Source organism: Oncorhynchus tshawytscha, linkage group LG15 (genome assembly GCF_018296145.1).
Source record: "Oncorhynchus tshawytscha isolate Ot180627B linkage group LG15, Otsh_v2.0, whole genome shotgun sequence".
Lineage (NCBI taxonomy): Eukaryota > Metazoa > Chordata > Actinopteri > Salmoniformes > Salmonidae > Oncorhynchus > Oncorhynchus tshawytscha.
In genome coordinates, this window is record NC_056443.1 from 37624379 (window position 1) to 37650965 (window position 26587).

Sequence of the window (26587 nt, forward strand, 5' to 3'; positions counted from 1 at the left end):
TGATCACTACAGCCAATGGATCTGGATACTGCTTGAAAACCAATTTCTGCAGCATTAGTAAAGATGTGATCAATACATGTTGATTTCATTCCTGTGCTGTTTGTAACTACCCTGGTAGTTGACTGATAACCTGAACCAGGTTGCAGGTACTGGTTACAGTTTGAAGCTTTTTCCTTGAGTGGGAAGCTTGATTAAAGCCAGTCAGTATTGAAAATCACCCAGAAAATATACCTCTCTGTTGATATCACATACATTATCAAGCATTTCACACATATTATCCAGATACTGACTGTTAGCACTTGGTGGTCTATAGCAGCTTCCACCAGAATGTTCTTTAGTTGAGGCAAATGAACCTGTAGCCATATTACTTCAACAGTATTTAACATGAGATCCTCTCTAATCTTTACAGGAATGTGGTTCTGAATATAAACAGCAACACCTCCACCATTGGCATTTCTGTCTTTTCTGTAGATGTTATAATGAATGGGGATCCATAATAAATACACACACATCTTAGCTGTGTTTCTAGAAGGAAACCTGCACTGTGTATTCTGTAATGGAGAAAGATAGCAGGGGAACTTTCTCTTTCCCTTGATTCTTTCCTTCTTCCTTTCCTCCAGCCAAGGACCTCTGTCCTCCATCAGGGCCGCCATTAAGAGGAGTGAGTATCCCTTCCTTTATTACTCTACACAACAACGGATGACTTGTCTGTATATAGGAGCTGCTCCTGGATGAAGTTTCCCCTAGGTACAGATCTAGGATCAGCTTCCACTCAACAAAACATAACCTTAATCGTTAGTGGGGAAAAATACAAAGCTGACCCAAGATCAGTGTGTAGGCTAGGGGAACTGTTGTTAGTGCTATAAAGATGTTTTGGTGTTAGTAGCACTTGCCGCTTTCAAGACAACTGGGAACTGGAAAAATACGAGGTCAAATCGTGACGTCAGTGATCTTCAGGTCGTAAAGTCAGAGCTCTAGAAAGAGGCCTGAGTTCCAGAGTTGGATTACTCTTCAAAACCATTTTAGCCAGTTGTACCAGTTTTTTTTTTCCTGAGTTCCCAGTTGTCTTGAACGCGCTGAAGTTGGAAGTCTGAGATTTCCAAGTTCCCAGTTGTTTTGAACACGGCATTATGACTAGGCCATCTTATGTTATGAGCTTTATGAGTGTGATGGTTAAATTGCCCCTCTTGACCAGGTGTCTGTCCCTTGTGAAAGAGGTTTCTCAGACCTCAATAGTTCTTCCTGGTTCAATACAAATCAATAAAAAACGGTCTTTCTCTGTCTCAGCGTCAACTAGATCCACTTCCCTGGGCGAGAGCAACCCCAGAGACAGGAGGTAAGTTACGGCTGAGTTTAGTGACGCATTTCACAGATCAGATCCAGATCAGATCCAGATCCGAAACACCCAAGTTTAGCTTTCTGGTGTTTTCATCATGATTGAGCTTTGATTACATACCTCTGGCCTGTGGCATACCTCTGGCCTGTGGCATACCTCTGGCCTGTGGCATACCTCTGGCCTGTGGCATACCTCTGGCCTGTGGCATACCTCTGGCCTGTGGCATGCCTCTGGCCTGTGGCATGCCTCTGGCCTGTGGCATACCTCTGGCCTGTGGCATACCTCCGGCCTGTGGCATACCTCTGGCCTGTGGCATGCGTCTGGCCTGTGGCATACTGATGTCCTCTCCATGTTGGCCTGTAAATGCGTCTGGCCTGAGATCACCATCCTGTCAGCCTGAGCCACTGGCGGCCTGTGGCACCTGGCCTGTGGCATGCGTCTGGCCTGTGGCATGATCTGATGTCCTCTCCATGTTATTAACTAACCCCAGAGATCTTCCTATCAGCTGCTATGATCTGGGGCAGTCAGTATACCTCTGGTATACAGGTAACTAACCCTTCCCTCCTCTTCCTCATCCCACCACTATGATCTGGGGCAGCAGTATACCTCATACTATACAGGTAACTAACCCTCCTCTTCCTCATCCCACCACTATGATCTGGGGCAGTACTATACCTCTTACTATACAGGTAACTAACCCTCCTCTTCCTCCTCCTCTTCCTCATCCCACCACTATGATCTGGGGCAGTACTATACCTCTTACTATACAGGTAACTAACCCTCCTCTTCCTCCTCTTCTTCCTCCTCCCACCACTATGATCTGGGGCAGTACTATACCTCTTACTATACAGGTAACTAACCCTCCTCTTCCTCCTCCTCTTCCTCATCCCACCACTATGATCTGGGGCAGTACTATACCTCTTACTATACAGGTAACTAACCCTCCTCTTCCTCCTCTTCTTCCTCCTCCCACCACTATGATCTGGGGCAGTACTATACCTCTTACTATACAGGTAACTAACCCTCCTCTTCCTCCTCCCACCACGATGATCTGGAGCAGTACTATACCTCTTACTATACCTCATACTATACAGGTAACTAACCCTCCTCTCTCCACGTCATCTCCTTTAGTATGGTGATGGACACCCACGCCATCTCCTTTAGTATGGTGATTGACACCCACGCCATCTCCTTTAGTATGGTGATGGACACCCACGCCATCTTTAATATGATGGACACCCACGCCATCTTTAATATGATGGACACCCACGCCATCTCCTTTAGTATGGTGATGGACACCCACGTCATCTCCTTTAGTATGGTGATGGACACCCACGCCATCTTTAATATGATGGACACCCACGCCATCTTTAATATGATGGACACCCACGCCATCTCCTTTAGTATGGGGATGGACACCCACGTCATCTCCTTTAGTATGGTGATGGACACCCACGCCATCTTTAATATGATGGACACCCACGCCATCTCCTTTAGTATGGTGATGGACACCCACACCATCTCCTTTAGTATGGTGATGGACACCCACGCCATCTCCTTTAGTATGGTGATGGACACCCACGCCATCTCTTTAATGGACACCCACGCCATCTGATGGACACCCACACCATCTCCTTTAGTATGGTGATGGACACCCACGCCATCTTTAATATGATGGACACCCACGCCATCTCCTTTAGTATGGTGATGGACACCCACGCCATCTCCTTTAGTATGGTGATGGACACCCACGCCATCTCCTTTAGTATGATGATGGACACCCACGTCATCTTTAATATGATGGACACCCACGCCATCTCCTTTAGTATGGTGATGGACACCCACGCCATCTCCTTTAGTATGGTGATGGACACTCCTTTAGTATGGTGATGGACACCCACGCCATCTCCTTTAGTATGGTGATGGACACCCACGCCATCTCCTTTAGTATGGTGATGGACACCCACGCCATCTCCTTTAGTATGGTGATGGACACCCACGCCATCTCCTTTAGTATGGTGATGGACACCCACGCCATCTCCTTTAGTATGGTGATGGACACCCACGTCATCTCCTTTAGTATGGTGATGGACACCCACGTCATCTCCTTTAGTATGGTGATGGACACCCACGTCATCTCCTTTAGTATGGTGATGGACACCCACGTCATCTCCTTTAGTATGGTGATGGACACCCACGCCATCTCCTTTAGTATGGTGATGGACACCCACGCCATCTCCTTTAGTATGGTGATGGACACCCACGCCATCTCCTTTAGTATGGTGATGGACACCCACGCCATCTCCTTTAGTATGGTGATGGACACCCACGCCATCTCCTTTAGTATGGTGATGGACACCCACGCCATCTCCTTTAGTATGGTGATGGACACCCACGCCATCTTTAATATGATGGACACCCACGTCATCTTTAATATGATGGACAATGCCAGTCAAAAGTTTGGACACATCTTCTCATTCAAGGGTTTTTCTTTATTTTTACTATTTTCTACATTGTAGAATAATAGTGAAGACATCAAAACTATGAAATAACACATATGGAATCATGTAGTAACCAAAAAAGTGTTAAACAAAATCAAAATATATTTTATAAACTCAGCAAAAAAAGAAACGTCCTCTCACTGTCAACTGCATTTATTTTCAGCAAACTTAACATGTGTAAATATTTGTATGAACATAACAAGATTCAACAACTGAGACATAAACTGAACAAGTTCCACAGACATGTGACAAACAGAAATGGAATAATGTGTCCCTGAACAAAGGGGGGGGGGGGTCAAAATCAGAAGGAACAGTCAGTATCTGGTGTGGCCACCAGCTGCATTAAGTACTGCAGTGCATCTCCTCATTGACTGCACCAGATTTACCAGTTCTTGCTGTGAGATGTTACCCCACTCCTCCACAAAGGCACCTGCAAGTTCCCAGACATTTCTGGGGGGAATGGCACTAGCCCTCACCCTCCGATCCAACAGGTCCCAGACGTGCTCAATGGGATTGAGATCCGGGCTCTTCGCTGGCCATGGCAGAACACTGACATTCCTGTCTTGCAGGAAATCACGCACAGAATGAGCAGTATGGCTGGTGGCATTGTCATGCTGGAGGGTCATGTCAGGAGGAGCCTGCAGGAAGGGTACCACATGAGGGAGGAGGATGTCTTCCCTGTAACGCACAGCGTTGAGATTGCCTGCAATGACAACAAGCTCAGTCCGATGATGCTGTGACACACCGCCCCAGACCATGACAGACCCTCTACCTCCAAATCGATCCCGCTCCAGGATACAGGCCTCGGTGTAACGCTCATTCCTTCTACGATAAACGTGAATCCGACCATCACCCCTGGTGAGACAAAACCGTGACTCGTCAGTAAAGAGCACTTTTTGCCAGTCCTGTCTGGTCCAGCGTCGGTGGGTTTGTGTCCATAGGCGACGATGTTGCTGGTAATGTCTGGTGAGGACCTGCCTTACAACAGGCCTACAAGCCCTCAGTTCAGCCTCTCTCAGCCTATTGCGGACAGTCTGAGCACTGATGGAGGGATTGTGCGTTCCTGGTGTAACTCGAGCAGTTGTTGTTGCCATCCTGTACCTGTCCCGCAGGTGTGATGTTTGGATGTACCGATCCTGTGCAGGTGTTGTTACACGTGGTCTGCCACTGTGAGGACGATCAGCTGTCTGCTTTGTCTCCCTGTAGCGCTGTCTTTCGCGTCTCACAGTACGAACAATGCAATTTATTGCCCTGGTCACATCTGCAGTCCTCATGCCTCCTTGCAGCATGCCTAAGGCACGTTCACGCAGATAAGCAGGGACCCTGGGCATCTTTCTTTTAGAGTCAGTAGAAAGGCCTCTTTAGTGTCCTAAGTTTTCATAACTGTGACCTTAATTGCCTACCGTCTGTAAGCTGTTAGTGTCTTAACGACCGTTCCACAGGTGCATGCTAATTAATTGTTTATGGTTTATTGAACAAGCATGGGAAACAGTGTTTAAACCCTTTACAATGAAGATCTGTGAAGTTATTTAGATTTTTATGAATAATCTTTGAAAGACAGGGTCCTGAAAAGGGGACGTTTTCTTTTTGTGCTGAGTTTATTTGAGATTCTTCAAAGTAGCCACCCTTTTCCTTGATAACAGCTTTGCATTCTCTCAACAAGCTTCGTAAGGTAGTCACCTGGAATGCATTTCCAACAGTCTTGAATGAGTTCCCACATATGCTGGGCACTTGTTGGCTGCTTTTCCTTCACTGCAGTCCAACTCATCCCAAACCATTTCAATTGGGTTGAGGTTGAGTGATTAAGGAGCCCTGGTCATCTGATGCAGCACTCCATCACACTCCTTGGTCAAATAGCCCTTAGACGGCCTGGAGGTGTGTTGGGTCATTGTCCTGTTGAAAAACAAATGATAGTCCCACTAAGCACAAACCAGATGGGATGGTATATCGCTGCAGAATGTTGTGGTAGTCATGCTGGTTAAGTGTGCCTTGAATTCTAAATAAATCACAGACAGTGTCACCAGCAAAGCACCCCCGTACCATCACACCTCCTCCTCCATGCTTCACGGTGGGAACCACACATGCAGAGATCATGCATTCACCTACTCTGCGTCTCACAAAGACACGGTGGTTAAAACCAAAACTCTCAAATTTGGACTCATCAGACCAAAGGACAGATTTCCACTGGTCTAATGTCCATTGCTCGTGTTTCTTGGCCCAAGCAAGTCTCTTCTTATTAGTGGTGTCCTTTAGTAGTGGTTTCTCTGCAGCAATTCGACCATGAAGAATCTGAGGTGCAGTTAACTCTAATGAACTTCTCCTCTGCAGCAGAGGTAACTCTGGGTCTTCCTTTCCTGTGGCGGTCCTCATGTGAGCCAGTTTCATCATAGCGCTTGATGGTTTTTGCGGCTGCTCTTGAAGAAACTTTCAAAGTTCTTGAAATGTTCCGTATTGACTGACCTTCATGTCTTAAAGTAGTGATGGACTGTCGTTTGTCTTTGCTTATTTGAGCTGTTCTGGCCATAATATGGACTTGGTCTTTTACCAAATAGGGCTATCTTCTGTATACCACCCCTACCTTGTCACAACACAACTGATTGGCTCAAACGCATTAAGATGGAAAGATATTCCACAAATTAACTTTTAACAAGGCACACCTGTTAATTGAAATGCATTCCAGATGACTACCTCATGAAGCTGGTTGAGAGAATGCCAAGAGTATGGAAGCTGTCATCAAGGCAAAGGGTGGCTACTTTGAAGAATCTATATTTTGATTTGTTTAACACTTGAGTTTTTTCATAGAGTTTTGATGTCGAAAACAGTTAAAATAAAGAAAAACTCTTGAAAGAGTCGGTGTGTCCGAACTTTTGACTTGTACTGTATGTGAAGAGATGCATTCTCTGAGAACCACGAATGTAAACTAATTGTATATCAGTCCTCTGTCATCACATTTCTATTGCTCTTCTGTCTCCGAATACATGTTGCTTTTTGTGACTAAGTGTTATAGTAGGATGGTTATTAAAGTTTAAACTAGCATGTTTTGTTAAGGCCTCATCCGCCTGGTTATTAGTTATCATAGGTCATAGTCATTAGTTACCCAATTCATCATTGTACAATTATGGCATGTCCACCTTAAGAGCCTGTTCGTGTCTTTCTTTCCATTTGACTCTCTTGGTGAGCTGTAAAAGAGGGACTGGCTCACTGGCTTGGGTTTGAGAGAGAGAAAATCCCCTTCATTAGTTATTAGTAACTTTCCCAACAATATCACTCTTTATGCAGAAGTGACAGTGGAGGCTGGTGGAAGGAGTTATAGGAGGATGGGCTCATTGTAATGGCTGGAATGGAATTAATGGAGTCAAACATCAGGTTTCCATACGTTTGATGTGTTTAATACCGTTCCATTTATTCCATTTTCATTCCATTCCAGCTATTACAATGAGCCCATCCTCCTATAACTCCTTCCACCAGCCTCAACTGACAAGTGACTGATATTTTTTAAGACAAACGTATAAAATATATAAAACATATAAATCCACTTCTAACAACAGTACCTGACCAGGTATCTTACCACTTACCTGTACCTTATCTAGTCAGACCATACAGGTAATATACCCTATCCTACCACACCTGACCAGGTAACTTATCACCTACCTACCTGTACCTTATCTAGTCAGACCATACAGGTAATATACCCTATCCTACCACACCTGACCAGGTAACTTATCACCTACCTACCTGTACCTTATCTAGTCAGACCATACAGGTAATATACCCTATCCTACCACACCTGACCAGGTATCTTACCACTTACCTGTACCTTATCTAGTCAGACCATACAGGTAATATACCCTATCCTACCACACCTGACCAGGTAACTTACCACCTACCTACCTATACCTTATCTAGTCAGACCATACAGGTAATATACCCTATCCTACCACACCTGACCAGGTATCTTACCACTTACCTGTACCTTATCTAGTCAGACCATACAGGTAATATACCCTATCCTACCACACCTGACCAGGTATCTTACCACTTACCTGTACCTTATCTAGTCAGACCATACAGGTAATATACCCTATCCTACCACACCTGACCAGGTATCTTACCACTTACCTGTACCTTATCTAGTCAGACCATACAGGTAATATACCCTATCCTACCACACCTGACCAGGTAACTTACCACCTACCTACCTATACCTTATCTAGTCAGACCATACAGGTAATATACCCTATCCTACCACACCTGACCAGGTATCTTACCACTTACCTGTACCTTATCTAGTCAGACCATACAGGTAATATACCCTATCCTACCACACCTGACCAGGTATCTTACCACTTACCTGTACCTTATCTAGTCAGACCATACAGGTAATATACCCTATCCTACCACACCTGACCAGGTATCTTACCACCTACCTACCTATACCTTATCTAGTCAGACCATACAGGTAATATACCCTATCCTACCACACCTGACCAGGTAACTTACCACCTACCTACCTATACCTTATCTAGTCAGACCATACAGGTAATATACCCTATCCTACCACACCTGACCAGGTATCTTACCACTTACCTGTACCTTATCTAGTCAGACCATACAGGTAATTTACCCTATCCTACCACACCTGACCAGGTAACTTACCACCTACCTACCTGTACCTTATCTAGTCAGACCATACAGGTAATATACCCTATCCTACCACACCTGACCAGGTAACTTACCACCTACCTACCTATACCTTATCTAGTCAGACCATACAGGTAATATACCCTATCCTACCACACCTGACCAGGTATCTTACCACTTACCTGTACCTTATCTAGTCAGACCATACAGGTAATTTACCCTATCCTACCACACCTGACCAGGTATCTTACCACTTACCTGTACCTTATCTAGTCAGACCATACAGGTAATATACCCTATCCTACCACACCTGACCAGGTATCTTACCACTTACCTACCTATACCTTATCTAGTCAGACCATACAGGTAATATACCCTATCCTACCACACCTGACCAGGTAACTTACCACCTACCTACCTGTACCTTATCTAGTCAGACCATACAGGTAATTTACCCTATCCTACCACACCTGACCAGGTATCTTACCACTTACCTGTACCTTATCTAGTCAGACCATACAGGTAATATACCCTATCCTACCACACCTGACCAGGTATCTTACCACTTACCTACCTATACCTTATCTAGTCAGACCATACAGGTAATATACCCTATCCTACCACACCTGACCAGGTAACTTACCACCTACCTACCTGTACCTTATCTAGTCAGACCATACAGGTAATTTACCCTATCCTACCACACCTGACCAGGTATCTTACCACTTACCTGTACCTTATCTAGTCAGACCATACAGGTAATTTACCCTATCCTACCACACCTGACCAGGTATCTTACCACTTACCTGTACCTTATCTAGTCAGACCATACAGGTAATTTACCCTATCCTACCACACCTGACCAGGTATCTTACCACTTACCTGTACCTTATCTAGTCAGACCATACAGGTAATATACCCTATCCTACCACACCTGACCAGGTAACTTACCACCTACCTACCTATACCTTATCTAGTCAGACCATACAGGTAATATACCCTATCCTACCACACCTGACCAGGTAACTTACCACTTACCTGTACCTTATCTAGTCAGACCATACAGGTAATATACCCTATCCTACCACACCTGACCAGGTATCTTACCACCTACCTATACCTTATCTAGTCAGACCATACAGGTAATATACCCTATCCTACCACACCTGACCAGGTATCTTACCACTTACCTGTACCTTATCTAGTCAGACCATACAGGTAATATACCCTATCCTACCACACCTGACCAGGTAACTTACCACCTACCTACCTATACCTTATCTGGTCAGACCATACAGGTAATATACCCTATCCTACCACACCTGACCAGGTAACTTACCACCTACCTACCTATACCTTATCTAGTCAGACCATACAGGTAATATACCCTATCCTACCACACCTGACCAGGTATCTTACCACTTACCTGTACCTTATCTAGTCAGACCATACAGGTAATATACCCTATCCTACCACACCTGACCAGGTAACTTACCACCTACCTACCTATACCTTATCTGGTCAGACCATACAGGTAATATACCCTATCCTACCACACCTGACCAGGTAACTTATCACCTACCTACCTGTACCTTATCTAGTCAGACCATACAAGTAATATACCCTATCCTACCACACCGGACCAGGTAACTTACCACCTACCTGTACCTTATCTAGTCAGACCATACAGGTAATTTACCCTATTCTACCACACCTGACCAGGTAACTTACCACCTACCTACCTGTACCTTATCTAGTCAGACCATACAGGTAATATACCCTATCCTACCACACCTGACCAGGTAACTTACCACCTACCTACCTGTACCTTATCTAGTCAGACCATACAGGTAATATACCCTATCCTACCACACCTGACCAGGTAACTTACCACCTACCTACCTGTACCTTATCTAGTCAGACCATACAGGTAATATACCCTATCCTACCACACCTGACCAGGTAACTTACCACCTACCTACCTGTACCTTATCTAGTCAGACCATACAGGTAATATACCCTATCCTACCACACCTGACCAGGTAACTTACCACCTACCTACCTGTACCTTATCTAGTCAGACCATACAGGTAATATACCCTTTCCTACCACACCTGACCAGGTAACTTACCACCTACCTACCTATACCTTATCTAGTCAGACCATACAGGTAATATACCCTTTCCTACCACACCTGACCAGGTATCTTACCACCTACCTACCTGTACATTATCTAGTCAGACCATACAGGTAATATACCCTATCCTACCACACCTGACCAAGTAACTTACGGTATTATCCGTACCTTTCAAGGTTTCAATTCCTGTGGCTGATGGGATGCTGTACTCTGGGTTCTGTTATTTCAGATGTGAGTCATTCATCGTTTTGTTGACGATTTCCCTCCCTCCCTCCAGCCCCCTCCTTCTTATGACGAGGTGATTAGAGAGACGAGTCAGGTACAGGTCCAGGTGTTGCCTCCCTCCTTCTCCCCCCAACGCTCTGTCTCCACAACTACCATCGCCACGCAGACTGACACTGGACTAGAATTCTCAGCAGTGTCCCACGCCCCCAACCAGAGAGGCTCTGTGGGTAAGAGGGGTTGTTTAGGGTGAGGAATCGTACATTAGGAAAGTGATCCATCAAACATTAGCTGAAAGGGACACAATAAAGAATGATTATTAATATGAGATCATGTGTTGTGTGTTTGTAGCCAGGAGACCTCCAAGGCCACCCAGACCTTCCTATTCCTTTACAGCCAAACTGTTGCACCCTGATGAAACGACTTTGCACACTGATGACACGACATCGCAAGCTAATGACTCACTCATCTTCCTAGAAGACAGTCCAGCACTTCGCACACACACTCAGACCAGCAGACACACCATCATACACACAGAGGAGACAGCGTTTCACTATGACCTCTTGACCTCTGATCCTTTCTCACCTCTGACCTCTGCCTCTGGCAGCCAAACTGACCAATGGGAGCAGTCCTCCTTCATCCTCCCCCCTCATTCCACTGTCTTGACAATGCCCTCCGACCCTCCTCTGCCCCATAACCAGCCCAGGCCACGTCCCCGCACAAAGAATAGCCTTCGACCAATCAGGAGAGAGGTCAAAGTTCAGACCCTGGTGAGGCTGGGACAGACAGGATGTGAGGTCACAGAGAACCAAGAAGTGAGTCATCAGGGGGGGAAGTACCTTCAGGATCTCCTGGACGCCTTCAGCTCCGACGATTGGGGCTTCCCTGATCACCATAGCAACGACGAAGTAGAGAGCGACTTGAGAGGAGAAGAAGAAGAGGAGGAGGAGGAAGAAGATATGAGAGCCAGGATACAAGCCTTCGAGCTGCAGCAGCAACAGGAGGACCATGGTAACCATGCAGACAGTGACCACGGAGATGGAGCGTTGCTAGGGGGTGGGAAACCTGAACCCCACCCCCGAGTACAAGCACTCCCCAAACCGGCCCCAGTCATCTCCCGGAAACCCTCCCTCGCTGCCAAGACTTCCTCCCGCAAAGGATTGTGGGAAGATGGAAGCTCACTTGCGATAGACTTCAACTTGACTGTTGATACAGTTACCACCTCCCAACCCACACCCACTGACCCCTCTCCCAAACCCACAGAGACCCCCTCAAGTACCCCTGTCCCAGTCCTCGTACCCCTACCCCTGCTTCCTAGAAAGCCCCCCTCTGAACCCCAAAGACCAGACCCCCAGGTAAGGCAGACAGAAGGGACCTCCCTACTCCGTCCCCCTCCAAGACCTCCAGTAGCACCCAGGACCAACGGGGCCATGGTACCCCAGGAGAGAAGCACTGTGGTCGACCTACCAACACCAGCGTTACCCCTTAAACCCTCCATAGACCTCCACAGCAACAACATTAGACCAAGTGTTGCTCAGAAGCCCAATGCCATGTCGTCATCCCGTAGAGCGAGTGGTAAGTGTGTGTGTGTGTGTGTGTTAAGCACTAAGCTTAAGACAGTTAAGGCAGCCATAGGCTTCGCGTTGGGCCTCATGCCGCGTTCACGTGCAACTCGGAAGCTCTGACATTTCCGACTTGCTAACTGAATGTAGGTATACGGTGCCGTGTTCAACCAGTTAGCTAGATTGTAATTTTCCAAGTTCCGACTAGCACTTGAACGCGGTTTTAGAACAGAACATAATCGTTCTCAGGCCTTTGACGACATATTTACAAAAGATGAATGACATGTTTTCATAAATTTTTGTTTTAAATTAGTAAATGTATTATATTTTATCCTTCCAACAGAAAATATAGTCCCGGGGGGAAAGCCAGTTCTGAGATTCAGAAGTTGGTAACCAAACAGGCTAGTCGTTCATTCTATCCATCCTATTTACAATGGTTGCTATGCAAAACAAAACCTTGGCATGTTTCTATGCAGGCTAGCTACTGCTCCTTTGCAAGCTAGCCAACTAAATCTAACACACCATCACATCAATCACATAGCCACAGTAAAAGACAGGAACCTTCTCGATGGCCATGATTGGCTGAGATAATGGGTGGGCTGGACATGCCGAGAGATGAGTTTGGATTGTAGCACGTTTCTGTCTATAATGTGAGCTGGTCGGTATATGTAGGAAATCTAATGCTACTTTTTAGACATCACGTAGTAGAACTGCATCAGTGCATCAGTTTCTCTCCACTTTCTGGAGGACCGAGGTTTGAAATCAGTCGAATTAGAGTATGATAGCTAAAGAGATGGAGAAAATTCTGCCGTTTGATTGCAAATATGCAAACAGAGTCGAAAAGAGAACACACAGAGAAGGCTGTTGTTTTAAAACACCTGTCTCCGGATTACATCTTCAAACTAAGGGCAACAATGGTGTCCGTGACAGAGGGGGAGAAGCGTCCATCCATGTATACGGGTAAGATAGTCCAGCTAGCTACATTTTCAAAAACTACACGTTTCTAATTTTGTCAGAAAGTTGTTTTCATTTCAAGTTAAAGCGTACTGTTAGCTAGCTAGCTAACGTTAAATGGCTGGCTCGTTAGCTAATGTTACACGTATGATCTGTGTAGTAATATTATTTGTATCTCAGACAGACATTTACATTGCTAGTTATTAGCCTAATGTTAGCTAGCTATCAGGGTAGTAACGTCATGAGTTTGGATTATGGTTAATTGTTTAGCTAGCTAGATGTCGAAACAAAAGATTCTACTATGCAAGTAACCATTTCAATAGAATGTTCATGATGTCACTGCGACAACTGTCGATAGACGTAGCTGGTAAATTCGCTCTGGCTATCTACTCTGATTTCAGAGCACTCTCGTCTGAGTCTGACAGAGCACAAAATGACTGGTAAATTCACTCTGGCTATCTACTCCGATGTCAGAGCACTCTGGTCTGAGTCTGACAGAGTACAGGATAACTGGTAAATTCACTCTGGCTATCTACTCCGATGTCAGAGCACTCTGGTCTGAGTCTGACAGAGTACAGGATAACTGGTAAATTCACTCTGGCTATCTACTCCGATGTCAGAGCACTCTGGTCTGAGTCTGACAGAGTACAGGATAACTGGTAAATTCACTCTGGCTATCTACTCCGATGTCAGAGCACTCTGTCAGGTCTGAAACGTTGTCAGTAAACGTTGGAGGGAAAAAAGAGTAATTCAATTGTTGCCAGCATCACAGTTGCAGTCACCAACACTCATAAAAACACAGTCATAAAAACAGCCTAACCAGCTCTGCTAGGGTGAGCGGTTCTCGTATTTGTGTCTGGAAGTAGTTAGCCAACTTTAGCCACTTAGCTTGGGTGCTCGACTGCTATTGTTAGGTCAGAACGCTCGGATCAACTCTGCCGGAGCATCCACTGAACGCTCTGAGCATTAGTAAACCCACTCCAGATGTACAATCTGACAACGCTCTGGGCATTAGTAAACCCACTCCAGATGTACAATCTGACAACGCTCTGGGCATTAGTAAACCCACTCCAGATGTACAATCTGACAACGCTCTGGGCATTAGTAAACCCACTCCAGATGTACAATCGGACAACGCTCTGGGCATTAGTAAACCCACTCCAGATGTACAATCTGACAACGCTCTGGGCATTAGTAAACCCACTCCAGATGTACAATCTGACAACGCTCTGGGCATTAGTAAACCCACTCCAGATGTACAATCTGATAACGCTCTGGGCATTAGTAAACCCACTCCAGATGTACAATCTGACAACGCTCTGGGCATTAGTAAACCCACTCCAGATGTACAATCTGACAACGCTCTGGGCATTAGTAAACCCACTCCAGATGTACAATCTGACAACGCTCTGGGCATTAGTAAACCCACTCCAGATGTACAATCTGACAACGCTCTGGGCATTAGTAAACCCACTCCAGATGTACAATCTGACAACGCTCTGGGCATTAGTAAACCCACTCCAGATGTACAATCTGACAACGCTCTGGGCATTAGTAAACCCACTCCAGATGTACAATCTGACAACGCTCTGGGCATTAGTAAACCCACTCCAGATGTACAATCTGACAACGCTCTGGGCATTAGTAAACCCACTCCAGATGTACAATCTGACAACGCTCTGGGCATTAGTAAACCCACTCCAGATGTACAATCTGACAACGCTCTGGGCATTAGTAAACCCACTCCAGATGTACAATCTGACAACGCTCTGGGCATTAGTAAACCCACTCCAGATGTACAATCTGACAACGCTCTGGGCATTAGTAAACCCACTCCAGATGTACAATCTGACAACGCTCTGGGCGTTAGTAAACCCACTCCAGATGTACAATCTGACAACGCTCTGGGCATTAGTAAACCCACTCCAGATGTACAATCTGACAACGCTCTGGGCGTTAGTAAACCCACTCCAGATGTACAATCTGACAACGCTCTGGGCGTTAGTAAACCCACTCCAGATGTACAATCTGACAACGCTCTGGGCGTTAGTAAACCCACTCCAGATGTACAATCTGACAACGCTCTGGGCATTAGTAAACCCACTCCAGATGTACAATCTGACAACGCTCTGGGCATTAGTAAACCCACCCGTAGTATACATTCAGTCTGTCCTTATGCTTAGACTGCTTTAAGATGCTTCTTCTTTTTAACCTTTATTTAAATAGTCAGTTAAGAACAAATTATTATTTACAATGACGGCCTCCTGGGGAACAGAGGGTTAACTGCCTTGTTCAGCTGCAGAACAACATATTTTTACCTTGTCAGCTCAGGGATTCGATCCACCAACCTTTCAGTTACTGGCCCAGCGCTCTAACCACTAGGCTACCTGCCTCCCCTACACTCTAACCATTAGGCTACCTGCCTCCCCTACACTCTAACCACTAGGCTACCTGCCTCCCCTACACTCTAACCACTAGTCTACCTGCCTCCCCTACACTCTAACCACTAGGCTACCTGCCTCCCCTACACTCTAACCACTAGTCTACCTGCCGCCTCTACACTCTAACCACTAGGCTACCTGCCTCCCCTACACTCTAACCACTAGGCTACCTGCCTCCCCTACACTCTAACCACTAGTCTACCTGCCTCCCCTACACTCTAACCACTAGGCTACCTGCCGCCTCTACACTCTAACCACTAGGCTACCTGCCTCCCCTACACTCTAACCACTAGGCTACCTGCCGCCTCTACACTCTAACCACTAGGCTACCTGCCTCCCCTACACTCTAACCACTAGGCTACCTGCCGCCCCAATGACTAGTCTGTAGATGTTACAAAGGCTGTCTTGATGTCAATTGAAACCTTGTGTGCTTTGAAATATGAGTAGTGTTTAAATTAAGAATACAATTGTACATTTTTGTTTGCATTCTTTTAAACAAACTCCACAAGGACCTCAAATTTCCAGTGAGCACTCACCCTGAATTATTTAAATGCCGATTTAAAACTATGCCAAACATATAAGGTTCCCGAGTGGCGCATCGGTCTAAGGCACTGCATCTCAGTGCTAGAGGCGTCACTACAGAACCTGGTTTGATTCCAGGCTGTTTCACAACCGGCCGTGATTAGGAGTCCCATAGGGCGGCGCACAATTGGCCCAGCGTCGTCCAGGTTTGGCCGGAGTAGGCCGTCATTGTAAATAAGAATTTGTTCTTAACATAATTGCCAAGTTAAATAAAGGTTAATTAATAAACCAGCCTTTTAGTCTTGAAATCTTTGGTTGTTTACTAAACTAATCAATGAATCTATAAAGAGATGGGTGGGGCTAAGGCTTAAGAGGGTGTTAAAGACGCTGAATGGGTGTAGACAAATGAGAGCTCTCCAGTAGATGTCCCAAAACATTCTAGGGCCATTTTCTCAAAAGTGGGGTTACAAGTTTATCAACTTTCAAAGCAGAATTACTTTCCCATTGTTCCTCAACTGTAGTGTATGATATTCCATTTTGTAGCTTGAGTCTCTACTTTTATCCAATGTAAAAAAATATATATATATTTCAAATTTCGAGCCGGTCGGTCACATATTATATATATTACACATATTATATATACTACACATTATATACATACTACACATTATATACATACTACACATTATATATACTACACACATATATACTACACACATTATATATACTCTACACATTATATATACTACACATTATATATACCACACATTAGTTATACTACACATTATATATACTACACATATTATATATACTACACATTATATATACTACACATATTATATATACTACACATTATATATACTACACACATTATATATACTACACATTATATATACCACACATTAGTTATACTACACATTATATATACTACACATATTATATATACTACACATTATATATACTACACATTTTATATATACTACACATTATATATACTACACATTAGTTACATACTACACATATTATATATACTACACATTTTATATACTACACATTATGTATATACTACACATATTATATATACTACACATTATATATACTACACACATTATATACATACTACACATTATATATACTACACACATTATATACATACTACACATTGTGTGTAAACATAACTGCGTGTGTGTGTGTGTGTGTGTGTGTGTGTGTGTGTGTGTGTGTGTGTGTGTGTGTGTGTGTGTGTGTGTGTGTTAGCCAATCATTCAGTTTCCTGTGTGAACATCAAGTTATGGACATAACTGTTACCTGTGACTGTAATGACATCTATTAAAAGCATATGTTTTCTCTCACTAACAGTGAGAGTTTTTAACCTTCTCCTCTTCTCTCTCCAGTGCCCCTGCCCGTGTCCGGACTAGCCGTACCTGACAACAGGAGACCCTCTCTAGTCTCTAAACCCTCCATCCAGACCCCCATACCCACATCCCTAATACCCCTAACCCCGGCCCTGGCTCCACCCCCAATGGGTCCTAGACCTCCAGTCTTATCCTCAGCCCAAAAGAAAACCCCACTGGTCTCCTCAGAGTGTGAACCTCCTCTTCCTCCTCGGTAAGTGTTTCTAGTTTAGTGCCACTATGCTGTCAAATCCTCCCTCATGTTTCTAGTTTAGTGTCACTATGCTGTCAAATCCTCCCTCATGTTTCTAGTTTAGTGTCACTATGCTGTCAAATCCTCCCTCATGTTTCTAGTTTAGTGCCACTATGCTGTCAAATCCTCCCTCATGTTTCTAGTTTAGTGTCACTATGCTGTCAAATCCTCCCTCATGTTTCTAGTTTAGTGTCACTATGCTGTCAAATCCTCCCTCATGTTTCTAGTTTAGTGTCACTATGCTGTCAAATCCTCCCTCATGTTTCTAGTTTAGTGTCACTATGCTGTCAAATCCTCCCTCGTGTTTCTAGTTTCACCAGCTCATAGCTAGCAACAAACTACACTGCTCAAAAAAATAAAGGGAACACTTTTAAACAACACAATGTAACTCCAAGTCAATCACACTTCTGTGAAATCAAACTGTCCACTTAGGAAGCAACACTGATTGACAATACATTTCACATGCTGTTGTGCAAATGGAATAGACAACAGGTGGAAATGATAGGCATTTAGCGAGACACCCCCAATAAAGGAGTGGTTCTGCAGGTGGTAACCACAGACCACTTCTCAGTTCCTATGCTTCCTGGCTGATGTTTTGGTCACTTTTGAATGCTGGCGGTGCTTTCACTCTAGTGGTAGCATGAGACGGAGTCTACAACCCACACAAGTGGCTCAGGTAGTGCAGCTCATCCAGGATGGTACATCAATGCGAGCTGTGGCAAGAAGGTTGGCTGTGTCTGTCAGCGTAGTGTCCAGAGCATGGAGGCGCTACCAGGAGACAGGCCAGTACATCAGGAGACGTGGAGGAGGCCGTAGAAGGGCAACAACCCAGCAGCAGGACCGCTACCTCCACCTTTGTGCAAGGAGGAGCAGGAGGAGCACTGCCAGAGCCCTGCAAAATGACCTCCAGCAGGCCACAAATGTGCATGTGTCTGATCAAATGGTCAGAAACAGACTCCATGAGGGTGGTATGAGGGCCCGAGGTGGGGGTTGTGCTTACAGCCCAACACCGTGCAGGACATTTGGCATTTGCCGAGATTGGCAAATTCGCCACTGGCGCCCTGTGCTCTTCACAGATGAAAGCAGGTTCACACTGAGCACATGTGACAGACGTGACAGAGTCTGGAGACGCCGTGGAGAACTTCTGCTGCCTGCAACATCCTCCAGCATGAACAGTTTGGCGGTGGGTCAGTCATGGTGTGGGGTGGCATTTCTTTGGGGGGCCGCACAGCCCTCCATGTGCTCGCCAGAGGTAGCCCGACTGCCATTAGGTACCGAGATGAGATCCTCAGACCCCTTGTGAGACCATATGCTGGTGCGGTTGGCCCTGGGTTCCTCCTAATGCAAGACAATGCTAGACCTCATGTGGCTGGAGTGTGTCAGCAGTTCCTGCAAGAGGAAGGCATTGATGCTATGGACTGGCCCGCCCGTTCCCCAGACCTAAATCCAATTGAGCACATCTGGGACATTATGTCTCGCTCCATCCACCAACGTTGCACCACAGACTGTCCAGGAGTTGGCAGATGCTTTAGTCCAGGTCTGGAAGGAGATCCCTCAGGAGACCATCCGCCACCTCATCAGGAGCATGCCCAGGCATTGTAAAGAGGTCATACAGGCACGTGGAGGCCACACACACTACTGAGCCTCATTTTGACTTGTTTTAAGGACATTACATCAAAGTTGGATCAGCCTGTAGTGTGGTTTTCCACTTTAATTTTGAGTGTGACTCCAAATCCAGACCTCCATGGGTTGATAAATTTGATTTCCATTGATAATTTTTGTGTTATTTTGTTGTCAGCACATTCAACTATGTAAAGAAAAAAGTATTTAATAAGAATATTTCATTCATTCAGATCTAGGATGTGTTATTTTAGTGTTCCCTTTATTTTTTTGAGCAGTGTATTTAGCTAGCTTCTAGCCTAGTGTTTCATATGCAATCGTACTGAAAAGTCGGTGTCGACAAGTGTCCTGATGAGATGGCGCTATACCAGGAAAATATAGAATGAACAACTGGGTGGTGTCCTTAAATATAGAACTAATAGAATGAACAACTGGGTGGTGTCCTTAAATATAGAATGAACAACTGGGTGGTGTCCTTAAATATAGAACTAATAGAATGAACAACTGGGTGGTGTCCCTAAATATAGAATGAACAACTGGGTGGTGTCCTTAAATATAGAATGAACAGCTGGGTGGTGTCCTTAAATATAGAATGAACAACTGGGTGGTGTCCTTAAATATAGAATGAACAACTGGGTGGTGTCCTTAAATATAGAATGAACAACTGGGTGGTGTCCTTAAATATAGAATGAACAACTGGGTGGTGTCCTTAAATATAGAATGAACAACTGGGTGGTGTCCTTAAATATAGAACTAATAGAATGAACAACTGGGTGGTGTCCCTAAATATAGAATGAACAACTGGGTGGTGTCCTTAAATATAGAACTAATAGAATGAACAACTGGGTGGTGTCCTTAAATATATAATGAACAACTGGGTGGTGTCCTTAAATATAGAATGAACAACTGGGTGGTGTCCTTAAATATAGAATGAACAACCGGGTGGTGTCCTTAAATATAGAACTAATAGAATGAACAGCTGGGTGGTGTCCTTAAATATAGAATGAACAACTGGGTGGTGTCCTTAAATATAGAATGAACAACTGGGTGGTGTCCTTAAATATATAATGAACAACTGGGTGTTGTCCTTAAATATAGAATGAACAACTGGGTGGTGTCCTTAAATATAGAATGAACAACTGGGTGGTGTCCTTAAATATATAATGAACAACTGGGTGGTGTCCTTAAATATATAATGAACAACTGGGTGTTGTCCTTAAATATAGAATGAACAACTGGGTGGTGTCCTTAAATATAGAATGAACAACTGGGTGGTGTCCTTAAATATAGAATGAACAACTGGGTGGTGTCCTTAAATATAGAATAAACAACTGGGTGGTGTCCTTAAATATAGAATGAACAACTGGGTGGTGTCCCTAAATATAGAACTAATAGAATGAACAACCGGGTGGTGTCCTTAAATATAGAATGAACAACTGGGTGGTGTCCTTAAATATAGAATGAACAACTGGGTGGTGTCCCTAAATATAGAATGAACAACTGGGTGGTGTCCTTAAATATAGAATGAACAACTGGGTGGTGTCCTTAAATATAGAATGAACAACTGGGTGGTGTCCTTAAATATAGAATGAACAACTGGATGGTGTCCCTAAATATAGAATGAACAACTGGGTGGTGTCCTTAAATATAGAACTAATAGAATGAACAGCTGGGTGGTGTCCTTAAATATAGAACTAATAGAATGAACAACTGGGTGGTGTCCTTAAATATAGAATGAACAACTGGGTGGTGTCCTTAAATATAGAATGAACAACTGGGTGGTGTCCTTAAATATAGAATGAACAACTGGGTGGTGTCCTTAAATATAGAATGAACAACTGGATGGTGTCCCTAAATATAGAATGAACAACTGGGTGGTGTCCTTAAATATAGAACTAATAGAATGAACAACTGGGTGGTGTCCTTAAATATAGAATGAACAACTGGGTGGTGTCCTTAAATATAGAATGAACAACTGGGTGGTGTCCTTAAATATAGAACTAATAGAATGAACAACTGGGTGGTGTCCTTAAATATAGAATGAACAACTGGGTGGTGTCCTTAAATATAGAATGAACAACTGGGTGGTGTCCTTAAATATAGAATGAACAACTGGGTGGTGTCCTTAAATATAGAATGAACAACTGGATGGTGTCCTTAAATATAGAATGAACAACTGGGTGGTGTCCTTAAATATAGAATGAACAACTGGGTGGTGTCCTTAAATATAGAATGAACAACTGGATGGTGTCCTTAAATATAGAATGAACAACTGGGTGGTGTCCTTAAATATAGAACTAATAGAATGAACAACTGGGTGGTGTCCTTAAATATAGAATGAACAACTGGGTGGTGTCCTTAAATATAGAATGAACAACTGGGTGGTGTCCTTAAATATAGAACTAATAGAATGAACAGCTGGATGGTGTCCTTAAATATAGAATGAACAACTGGGTGGTGTCCTTAAATATAGAATGAACAACCGGGTGGTGTCCTTAAATATAGAATGAACAACTGGGTGGTGTCCTTAAATATATAATGAACAACTGGGTGGTGTCCTTAAATATAGAATGAACAACTGGGTGGTGTCCTTAAATATAGAATGAACAACTGGGTGGTGTCCTTAAATATAGAATGAACAACCGGGTGGTGTCCTTAAATATAGAATGAACAACTGGGTGGTGTCCTTAAATATAGAACTAATAGAATGAACAACTGGGTGGTGTCCTTAAATATAGAATGAACAACTGGGTGGTGTCCTTAAATATAGAATGAACAACTGGGTGGTGTCCTTAAATATAGAATGAACAACTGGGTGGTGTCCTTAAATATAGAACTAATAGAATGAGCAACTGGGTGGTGTCCTTAAATATAGAATGAACAACTGGGTGGTGTCCTTAAATATAGAATGAACAACTGGGTGGTGTCCTTAAATATAGAATGAACAACTGGGTGGTGTCCTTAAATATAGAATGAACAACTGGGTGGTGTCCTTAAATATAGAATGAACAACCGGGTGGTGTCCTTAAATATAGAACTAATAGAATGAACAACTGGGTGGTGTCCTTAAATATAGAATGAACAACTGGGTGGTGTCCTTAAATATAGAATGAACAACTGGGTGGTGTCCTTAAATATAGAATGAACAACTGGGTGGTGTCCTTAAATATATAATGAACAACTGGGTGGTGTCCTTAAATATAGAATGAACAACTGGGTGGTGTCCTTAAATATAGAATGAACAACTGGGTGGTGTCCTTAAATATAGAATGAACAACTGGGTGGTGTCCTTAAATATAGAATGAACAACTGGGTGGTGTCCTTAAATATAGAATGAACAACTGGGTGGTGTCCTTAAATATAGAACTAATAGAATGAACAACTGGGTGGTGTCCTTAAATATAGAATGAACAACTGGGTGGTGTCCTTAAATATAGAATGAACAACTGGGTGGTGTCCTTAAATATAGAATGAACAACTGGGTGGTGTCCTTAAATATAGAATGAACAACTGGGTGGTGTCCTTAAATATAGAACTAATAGAATGAACAACTGGGTGGTGTCCTTAAATATAGAATGAACAACTGGGTGGTGTCCTTAAATATAGAACTAATAGAATGAACAACTGGGTGGTGTCCTTAAATATAGAATGAACAACTGGGTGGTGTCCTTAAATATAGAATGAACAACTGGGTGGTGTCCTTAAATATAGAATGAACAACTGGGTGGTGTCCTTAAATATATAATGAACAACTGGGTGGTGTCCTTAAATATAGAATGAACAACTGGGTGGTGTCCTTAAATATAGAATGAACAACCGGGTGGTGTCCTTAAATATAGAACTAATAGAATGAACAGCTGGGTGGTGTCCTTAAATATAGAATGAACAACTGGGTGGTGTCCTTAAATATAGAATGAACAACTGGGTGGTGTCCTTAAATATAGAATGAACAACTGGGTGGTGTCCTTAAATATATAATGAACAACTGGGTGGTGTCCTTAAATATAGAATGAACAACTGGGTGGTGTCCTTAAATATAGAATGAACAACTGGGTGGTGTCCTTAAATATAGAATGAACAACTGGGTGGTGTCCTTAAATATAGAATGAACAACCGGGTGGTGTCCTTAAATATAGAATGAACAACTGGGTGGTGTCCTTAAATATAGAATGAACAACTGGGTGGTGTCCTTAAATATAGAATAAACAACTGGGTGGTGTCCTTAAATATAGAATGAACAACTGGGTGGTGTCCTTAAATATAGAACTAATAGAATGAACAACTGGGTGGTGTCCTTAAATATAGAATGAACAACTGGGTGGTGTCCTTAAATATAGAATGAACAACTGGGTGGTGTCCTTAAATATAGAATGAACAACTGGGTGGTGTCCTTAAATATAGAATGAACAACTGGGTGGTGTCCTTAAATATAGAATGAACAACTGGGTGGTGTCCTTAAATATAGAATGAACAACTGGGTGGTGTCCTTAAATATAGATTGAACAACTGGGTGGTGTCCTTAAATATAGAACTAATAGAATGAACAACTGGGTGGTGTCCTTAAATATAGAACTAATAGAATGAACAACTGGGTGGTGTCCCTAAATATAGAATGAACAACTGGGTGGTATCCCTAAATATAGAACTAATAGAATGAACAACCGGGTGGTGTCCTTAAATATAGAATGAACAACTGGGTGGTGTCCTTAAATATAGAATGAACAACTGGGTGGTGTCCTTAAATATAGAATGAACAACTGGGTGGTGTCCTTAAATATAGAATGAACAACTGGGTGGTGTCCTTAAATATAGAATGAACAACTGGGTGGTGTCCTTAAATATAGAATGAACAACCGGGTGGTGTCCTTAAATATAGAACTAATAGAATGAACAGCTGGGTGGTGTCCTTAAATATAGAATGAACAACTGGGTGGTGTCCTTAAATATAGAATGAACAACCGGGTGGTGTCCTTAAATATAGAATGAACAACTGGGTGGTGTCCTTAAATATATAATGAACAACTGGGTGGTGTCCTTAAATATAGAATGAACAACTGGGTGGTGTCCTTAAATATAGAATGAACAACTGGGTGGTGTCCTTAAATATAGAATGAACAACTGGATGGTGTCCCTAAATATAGAATGAACAACTGGGTGGTGTCCTTAAATATAGAACTAATAGAATGAACAACTGGGTGGTGTCCTTAAATATAGAATGAACAACTGGGTGGTGTCCTTAAATATAGAATGAACAACCGGGTGGTGTCCTTAAATATAGAACTAATAGAATGAACAGCTGGGTGGTGTCCTTAAATATAGAATGAACAACTGGGTGGTGTCCTTAAATATAGAATGAACAACCGGGTGGTGTCCTTAAATATAGAATGAACAACTGGGTGGTGTCCTTAAATATATAATGAACAACTGGGTGGTGTCCTTAAATATAGAATGAACAACTGGGTGGTGTCCTTAAATATAGAATGAACAACTGGGTGGTGTCCTTAAATATAGAATGAACAACTGGGTGGTGTCCTTAAATATAGAATGAACAACTGGGTGGTGTCCTTAAATATAGAACTAATAGAATGAACAACTGGGTGGTGTCCTTAAATATATAATGAACAACTGGGTGGTGTCCTTAAATATAGAATGAACAACTGGGTGGTGTCCTTAAATATAGAATGAACAACTGGGTGGTGTCCTTAAATATAGAACTAATAGAATGAACAACTGGGTGGTGTCCTTAAATATAGAATGAACAACTGGGTGGTGTCTTTAAATATAGAACTAATAGAATGAATGATTAGCAACCAAAAGATGAGAAATGATTAATTCTCTTATAAAATACTAATGTTTATTTCTGCCATGAACTCCTCTGTAGTCCTCAACCTCTCTAGTCTTCTGTGGTCCTCATACCCTCTCTAGTCTTCTGTGGTCCTCAGAGCCTCTCTAGTCTTCTGTGGTCCTCATACGCTCTCTAGTCTTCTGTGGTCCTCAGAGCCTCTCTAGTCTTCTGCGGTCCTCATACCCTCTCTAGTCTTCTGCGGTCCTCATACCCTCTCTAGTCTTCTGTGGTCCTCATACCCTCTCTAGTCTTCTGTGGTCCTCATACCCTCTCTAGTCTTCTGTGGTCCTCATACCCTCTCTAGTCTTCTGTGGTCCTCATACTCTCTCTAGTCTTCTGTGGTCCTCATACTCTCTCTAGTCTTCTGTGGTCCTCATACCCTCTCTAGTCTTCTGTGGTCCTCATACCCTCTCTAGTCTTCTGTGGTCCTCATACTCTCTCTAGTCTTCTGTGGTCCTCATACCCTCTCTAGTCTTCTGTGGTCCTCATACCCTCTCTAGTCTTCTGTGGTCCTCATACCCTCTCTAGTCTTCTGTGGTCCTCATACCCTCTCTAGTCTTCTGTGGTCCTCATACCCTCTCTAGTCTTCTGTGGTCCTCATACCCTTAGACCCTCTGTAGTTCTCTGCGTCGTCCATTATTTCCAAGGTAATGTACAGAACGTCAGCATTCATTCCTTACATAATAACTCTCTCCTCTCCATGTATGTCAGACCCCAGGGAGTGTTTAAGATGCTCCCTCTCCGCCCCCCTCCCATGAAGACTGTTCCTGGTCGACACCCACCTCTCCAGGCTGTCTCCTCCTCCTACTCTACCACATCATCCAATCAGCCACCTCCTGCCCAGGCTGTAGCCGCCCCCGCTTCTACATCAGCCAACCAACAGGCTGTCCCTGGCCCCTGCACCACTCCATCAGACAATCAGCCGCACGGTCAGAGGGCACCAAAGAAAGGCCCCCCTCTACCCCTCCGACCCAGGCCTGGACACCCCCTGTACAAGAGTTACATGGTAAACACAAACATCTACTTTGGCTATACATTGGCTTTACATACATACAGTGCATTCGGAAAGTATTCAGACCCTTTGACTTTTTCCACATTTTGTTACGTTACAGCCTTATTCTAAAATGGATTAAATAATTTTTCCCCCCTCAATATACAC

General features: G+C 43.6%; 1 protein-coding gene across 3 annotated transcripts in view; it reads left to right on the forward strand.

Moving 5' to 3' along the window:
- Positions 1 to 1910: 1910 nt before the first annotated feature.
- Positions 1911 to 26587, forward strand: part of LOC112238922 (SH3 domain-containing protein 19) — a 31107-nt gene continuing 6430 nt past the window's right edge. For all 3 annotated transcript variants that reach the window (XM_042298511.1, XM_042298512.1, XM_042298513.1), the window contains exons 1-5: positions 1911 to 1956; positions 10893 to 11067; positions 11189 to 12412; positions 17711 to 17924; positions 26140 to 26434. In XM_042298511.1, coding sequence (XP_042154445.1) covers positions 1921 to 1956; positions 10893 to 11067; positions 11189 to 12412; positions 17711 to 17924; positions 26140 to 26434 — 1944 coding nt within the window. In that variant the 5' untranslated portion in view covers positions 1911 to 1920. The remainder of the gene's footprint in view (positions 1957 to 10892; positions 11068 to 11188; positions 12413 to 17710; positions 17925 to 26139; positions 26435 to 26587) is intronic.